The sequence below is a fragment of the Dipodomys ordii genome, unplaced genomic scaffold (assembly GCF_000151885.1).
Source record: "Dipodomys ordii isolate 6190 unplaced genomic scaffold, Dord_2.0 Scaffold95, whole genome shotgun sequence".
NCBI classification, from domain to species: Eukaryota; Metazoa; Chordata; class Mammalia; order Rodentia; family Heteromyidae; genus Dipodomys; species Dipodomys ordii.
The window spans coordinates 4764792-4772070 of NW_012267311.1; the positions used below are offsets into that span (position 1 = coordinate 4764792).

At 41.4% G+C, this 7279-nt stretch overlaps 2 protein-coding genes across 5 annotated transcripts in view; one reads left to right on the top strand and one right to left on the bottom strand.

Annotated features, from left to right (window-relative positions):
• Rnf38 (ring finger protein 38) overlaps positions 1-7279 on the bottom strand; it is a 92678-nt gene that overhangs the window by 54500 nt on the left and 30899 nt on the right. The window lies entirely within an intron of this gene.
• LOC105993347 (spermatid perinuclear RNA-binding protein-like) lies at positions 3419-5403 on the top strand. The gene is given in 3 exon segments (XM_013026581.1): positions 3419-4055; positions 4058-4104; positions 4106-5403. Coding segments are annotated over 3 exon segments (1800 nt in total). The 3' UTR covers positions 5222-5403.

Sequence of the window (7279 nt, forward strand, 5' to 3'; positions counted from 1 at the left end):
GGAAGGTGGCTCAGTGGTAGAGCGCTTGCCTTGCATGCATGAGGCCCTGGGTTCGATTCCTCAGCACCACATAAGCAAAAAGAAAAAAGCCGGGACAGCACCCAGGCCCAGAGTTCAGGCCCCACAACCAGACCCCCCAAAAAAACAAAAAACAAAACAAAAAGTCTTGCTATATTATGCCAGGATATCAATACATCAATAGTCATACCAGGATTCCTACTAAACAATAGAAAACAATAAAATTTATTACGCTACATTGAAGGAAAAGTTTCTGAAGAAGTTTAACTATGAAAGATATAAATTAAGCTGGGTGCTGGTGGCTTATACATATAATCCTAGCTACACAGGAGGCTGAGATCTGAGGATCACAGTCCAAAACCAGGTTGGCAGACTAATCTATAAAACTGTTATCTCCACTAACTAGAGAAAAGCTAGGTGTGGTACGGCTCATGTAATAAAGCACCAGTCTTGAACTAAAAAGTCAAGCAAGATTCCAAGGCCTGGAGTTCAAGTCCACACAGGCACACACACAAATTAAAACTCTATAAATAAAGGTATTTTCATTTAAGTAGTATAGCAGTTTTAAAATCTCCATTTAGTAATGGCTAACTTCATCCCAGGAACTGGGACAGAGTAACTGTGACTAACTTAAAGCCACACACCTCAGAAAGAACAAAATATAATTTAAAACCAAGCCTACTGGGTACTAATGTTCACACTCAATTCACAAAGCCACCCTGTCACTTAAGGTACTTTAAAATAAATGTTTGCCTCTACACTGTAATTAGTCAACCCAACTATCAGCCACTCCACAGGGACTATTTAAAAGTATTAAAAGTTAGTTAAAAATAATAAACTATGGTTAGAGGCACGGCTAAAGTGGAACTGCACAGAGCCTACCTACAAAAACATGTTTCCTTATAAGTCTCCTTTTCACTGATTATTTACCAGTTAAAATTATTATTATACTATATCCAATTATTGACACAAATATATTTTTCTCCATCCTGGCAACTACTGAACATTAAAAAAAACATAGTAAGAGATTCATTCTGTAATTCCTAGAGTTTCTCATTTTTAATATTTAATTCACCCAGCATAACTGGAGGGGAAAACAGCTTTAACCTTTTAAGCACCAGAACTTTACTACTTTAGGACATTTTTAAGTGATTTTTCTATTTTGATAAATATAATGAACTATTTCATTTTTCTTATTGGAGTATTTATCACATGCTAAAAACAAGAAGATTTAAGAGACTGTCCAGAACTGGTTCCTTCTAAAATTGCTTCTGACAGCTTTTCTTTATTCATCTCCTCTTCCCATAAAGATCAGATAAAAAGGGTCTGCAAGTACCTGGCTTCTTTGCTGGAATCAAAAAATATACTTTCAACAAAAGTTGTTCAAAGGTCCAAACCAGTTTTCTTGAAAATGGTATTAGTCACCAGGGGATTTTTTTTTTGGGGGGGGGAGGAAGGTTCACTGTTACTAACAACAAAAGGACTGATCAAAAGCAGTTATATAAAAATCAAATGTACAAAAGCAAAACAAAACACTAAATGTTTAGAGTCAGGTGCTTAGTGATGCCTCTAGCAAGTACTCCTCTACATTCAAGTCATGGCATCTGTAAATGAAGAAGTCAAATCCAAATGATTTAAAAAGCCAAATATTTTCACTATTTCCAAGGCTGCAAGTGCTAATTTTTTTTTCTTTTTTCAGTCATGGGGCTTGAACTCTGGGCCTGGGCACTGTCCCTCAGCTCTTCAGCTCAAGGCTAACTCTTTACCACTTGAGCCACAGTGCCACTTCTGGCTTTTTCTGTGTATGTGGTGCTGAGGAATCGAACCCAGAGACTCATGCACGTGAGGCAAGCACTCTACCACTGAGCCACCTTCTCAGCCCCACAACCATACTTTTTAATGAAATGCTTTGCAGTAATAAATCTGTCCACAAACTACACACACACACACATATGCACACACGCACGCACACCCTAGCCATGCACTGGTGGCTTGTTCAGACCTGTAATTCTAGCTTCTCAGAAGGCTGAGATCTGAGGATCATGGTTTGAAGCCAGCCCAGGCAGTAGAAAGCCTGTGATACTCTTATCTCCAATTAACAACAACACAAACCAGAAGTAGTGCTGGGGGTCAAGTGTTAGATGACTAGACTTGAGCACAAAAACTCAGGGACAGTACCCAAGTATTGAGCTCAAGACCCAGGACTGGCATACATACTATAACAACAACCACCCCACTCCACCCCACCCCCAAAAAAAAGAAAGAAAGAAAAAAAAAAGAAGGCTGGGATGTAGCTTAGTGGCAAAGTGCTTATCTAGCAAGTGCAATGTACTGGGTTCAATCTCTAATACCAAAAAAGAAAAAAAAAAGAGTAATAAGGAAGACAGGCAAGCAAGCAGGCAAGGCAGAGAGACAGGCAAGGCATCTACTTTTTTACCTTTGGTAGTGCTGGGGGTTGAACTCAGAGCTTTATGCTCGCTGGGAGAGCCAGCCCCTAGGCTTGGCATTAGTAGTCTTTAATCGCAGTATACTTTGACAAACTGTAAAAGTTATCAAAAACTCGAAATGAAAGTATCTATGCTGTTCCCGGGGCAGCTGGTGGCTCATGTCTGTAATCCTAGCTACTCATGAGGCTCAGATCTGAGGATCATGGTTCACAGTAAACCCAGGCAGGAAAGTCTATGATACTCTTATCTCCAATTAATCACAGCAAAAGCCAGAACTAGAGCTTTGGATCAAGTGGTAGAATGCTAGTCTTGAGCAAAAGGAGCTGAGGGACAGACAGCACCGAGGCCTAGAGTTCAAGCCCCAGGACCAGCAAAAATAAAAAGTACATATGCTGTTATGGAAGCATAAAATTAGGTAAATTACACACACACACACATACACACACACACGGGACCTCATAAATATGTGTGTGTGTGTGTATATATATACATATATATGAAACCTCATAAATGTGAGATAAAATTTTTCTTAGAAGTATTAGAAAGGAAAACTATAAAGTCTCTATAAAGATTAAAGAATAAAGCCGGGCGCTGGTGGCTCACGCCTGTAATCCTAGCTACTCAGGAGGCTGAGATCTGAGGATCACAGTTCAAAGCCATCCCGGGCAGGAAAGACCGTGAGACTCCTATCTCCAATAAACCACCAGAAAACCGGAAGTGGCGCTGTAGCTCAAGTGGTAGAGCACTAGCCTTGAGCTGAAGAGCTGAGGGACAGTGCCCAGGCCCAGAGTTCAAGCCCCACGACCAACAAAAAAAAATAAAAAATAAAAAAAATAAAGATTAAAGAATAAAGTTGGGATAATCCCATATGAGTTTGTATGGACTTCCAGGAAGCCAAGAGATGACTGAGTTATATTTTGGGAAATGGTTGTAAAAGTGCATAACAGAGCTTTATGTTTAGGGATCAGCGAGGTCAGACGTTGTGTGGGGTAATGAGGATTGGACTGGTTGCAAAAGGCTTACTGATTAAGGATGATATGGACTTGGAGCTGGTTTTAATGTGCAAGGACAAACCCACAGAGACTCTGCTAACTACAGTAAGAGATAATCTTCCTGTACAGATTCAGAAACTGACAGAAGAAAAATACCAAGTGGAACAATGTGTAAATGAGGCATCTATTATAATTCGGAACACAAAAGAGCCAACATTAACTCTGAAGGTGATACTTACTTCCCCTCTAATTAGGGACTAATTGGAGAAGAAGGATGGAGAAAATGTTTCGATGAAAGATCCTCCAGACTTACTGGACAGGCAAAAATGCCTGAACGCCTTGGCGTCTCTTCGACATGCCAAATGGTTTCAGGCAAGGGCAAATGGATTAAAATCATGTGTAATTGTCCTCTGAATTCTGCGTGATTTGTGCAACAGAGTCCCCACGTGGGCACCACTGAAAGGATGGCCACTAGAGCTTATATGTGAAAAGTCTATAGGTACTTGTAATAGACCTTTGGGCGCTGGGGAGGCCTTGAGACAAGTAATGGAGTGTTTGGCATCTGGAATACTACTTCCTGGAGGCCCTGGTCTTCATGATCCTGTGAGCGAGACCCAACAGATGCTCTGAGCTATATGACTATCCAACCAAAAAGAAGATATTACCCACAATGCACAGCATGCACTTAGACTGTCAGTGTTTGGCCAGATTTATAAAGTGTTGGAGATGGACCCCCTTCCCTCTAGTAAGCCTTTTCAGAAGTATTCCTGGTCAGTTACTGATAAAGAAGGTGCTGGGTCATCAGCTATAAAGAGGCCATTTGAAGATGGGTTAGGGGATGATAAAGATCCCAATAAGAAGATGAAACGAAACTTAAGAAAAATCCTGGATAGTAAAGCAAGAGACCTTATGAATGCATTAATGAGGCTAAATCAGATCAGACCTGGGCTTCAGTATAAGCTCTTGTCTCAGTCTGGCCCTGTCCATGCCCCAGTCTTCACAATGTCTGTAGATGTGGATGGCACAACTTATGAAGCCTCAGGACCATCCAAGAAAACAGCAAAACTTCACGTAGCAGTGAAGGTTTTACAGGCAATGGGATACCCAACAGGCTTTGATGCAGATATTGAATGTATGAGTTCTGATGAAAAGTCAGACAATGAAAGCAAAAATGAAACAGTGTCTTCAAACTCAAGCAATAATACTGGAAATTCTACAACTGAAACCTCCAGTACCTTAGAGGTAAGAACTCAGGGCCCTATCCTCACAGCAAGTGGCAAAAATCCTGTCATGGAGCTCAATGAAAAAAGAAGAGGTCTCAAGTATGAACTTATCTCAGAAACTGGTGGAAGCCATGATAAGCGCTTTGTAATGGAGGTAGAAGTAGATGGGCAGAAATTCCGAGGCACAGGTCCAAATAAGAAAGTAGCAAAGGCAAGTGCTGCGTTAGCTGCCCTGGAGAAGCTGTTTTCTGGCCCCAATGCAGCAAATAATAAGAAAAAGAAGATTATTCCTCAGGCAAAGGGTGTTGTGAATACAGCTGTATCTGCAGCAGTCCAGGCAGTTCGGGGCAGGGGAAGAGGAACTCTGACAAGGGGAGCCTTTGTTGGGGCTACGGCTGCTCCTGGCTACATAGCTCCAAGCTATGGAACACCTTACAGTTACAGTACAGCTGCCCCTGCCTATGGTTTGCCCAAGAGAATGGTTCGGTTACCCGTTATGAAATTCCCAACATATCCTGTTCCCCACTACTCATTCTTTTAGCGAATGACAGAAGCTCATTCCTATTGAACAACTATACAGTACAATGCAGAATGTTAGATTGAAAAAGCCTTTTTATCCTGCTTTCATTGAACACATACTTGATCAAAATTATTTGTAAAGAACATCTTTCCTACTTTTTGATTTTAACAAATACAAATTTAGTTCTCTAAAACTTGAAAACAGACAAACAAAAAGAAACCAGTTCTGTGAAACGGTACCTCATTTCTGGAAAATAATTTATACCAGCCCTTCTATTTTAGGGAAATAAGTCTAGCAGTTCAAAGTTTAAGTTTTAAGAGAGTATCAGATTATGTAAAATTAAATTTGTGGAGGATGTATAGAGTCTCAGACACTGATCACAAATAAAATGCTTTGTTGTAAAAAAAAAAAAAAAAAGAATAAAGTTGGGGCTGGGAAGGTGGCTCAGTGGTAGAGCACTTGCCTTGCATGTATGAGGCCCTGGGTTCGATTCCTCAGCACCACATAAGCAAAAAGAAAAAAGCCAGAAGTGACGCTGTGGCTGAGCTCTAGCCTTGAGCTGAAGAGCTGAGGGACAGCACCCAGGCCCAGAGTTCAGGCCCCACCACCGGACCACCCCCCCCAAAAAAAGAATGAAGTCAATAAGATGAACACACCCAAGGAAAACACATCCAATTTAACACAACATCAAACTGTCATATAGCATATTCAGAACTACATTTGCTGAAATCATAATCTTCCAAACTAATCAAATAAGAGAACAGCCCACTTTTCCAGTTTATGCCGTGAATTTGTAACAAATTTGGTTTGGGAGACAGGCTGAAAGTGTTGATCAGGAAAGTGGAACGCATCTGATTCACTCACTTGAAAATCATCAATAAAGGGGCTGGGAAGGTGGCTCAGTGGTAGAGCGCTTGCCTTGCATGCCTGAGGCCCTGGGTTCATTCCCCAGCACCACATAAGCAAAAAGAATAAAAGCCGGAAGTGGCGCTGTGGCTCAAGTGGTAGAGTGCTAGCCTTGAGCTGAAGAGCTGAGGGACAGCACCCAGACCCAGAGTTCAGGCCCCACGACCGGACCCCCCCCAAAAAAGAAAATCATCAATAAAAACTGAGCTAGCTGTTGCCTACTACCGGCACCCCATTCTAGTTAAATGGTAAACCATCAATACTTATGTGTGGAATGGCCCTTGCTACGATATCCTCATTTCCCATTCTGAGGATGAATCTAAATTTCAATGCTGCTTTGAGGAGGGTTGTATCACTGAGGCTAAGGTAAATATGTTTCTCCAGCTTTTGTGTTTAGTAAACATGAGTTCAAAATAATTTTATTACTGGAGTATGTAGTACTACATTGGATCAAGAGTATGTCACTGTTCAAAAAGAAATGAACTCATTACTTCACTTATGTAACTGTTACCCCTCTATACATCATTTGTACAATAAAATTTAAATTAAGGAGACTGAGCTCTGAGGATCATGGGTCAAAGCCAACCAAGGCAGGAAGGTCCGTTAAGACTTATCTCCAGTAAACCACCAGAAAATCTCAAGTGGTGCTGTGGCTCAAGTGGTAGAGTGCTTGCCTTGAGCTGAAGAGCTCAGGGACAAGGGACAGTGCCCAGGCCCAGAGTTCAGGCCTCATGACTGGCCACAATAAATAGAGGGGTGGGGGGAGACCTTGGACTTGGGAGGTAACTCTGTGGTAGAACATTTGCCCTCTAAGAATGAGATCCTGAGAGTTCAATCCCCAGCACCTCTCTCCAACAAAAAACTCCACCTTTGATCAACTATGCTTCTGACTTTAAAAAACAAAATCAAAGTTGGACATGGTAATTCATGACTGTAATCCCAGTACTCAGGACTTTGAAGCAGGATTATGAATTCAAGGCTAGTCTGTACTATATAAACTCTTTCTTAAACCAAAAAGAAAAAAGCAGGGCTGGGAAGGTGACTCAGTGGTAGAGAGCTTGCCTTGCATGCTTAAGGCCCTGGGTTTGATTCCTCAGCACCACATAAGCAAAAAGAAAAAAGCCGGAAGTGGTGCTATGGCTCAAGTGGTAGAGCGCTAGCCTTGAGCTGAAG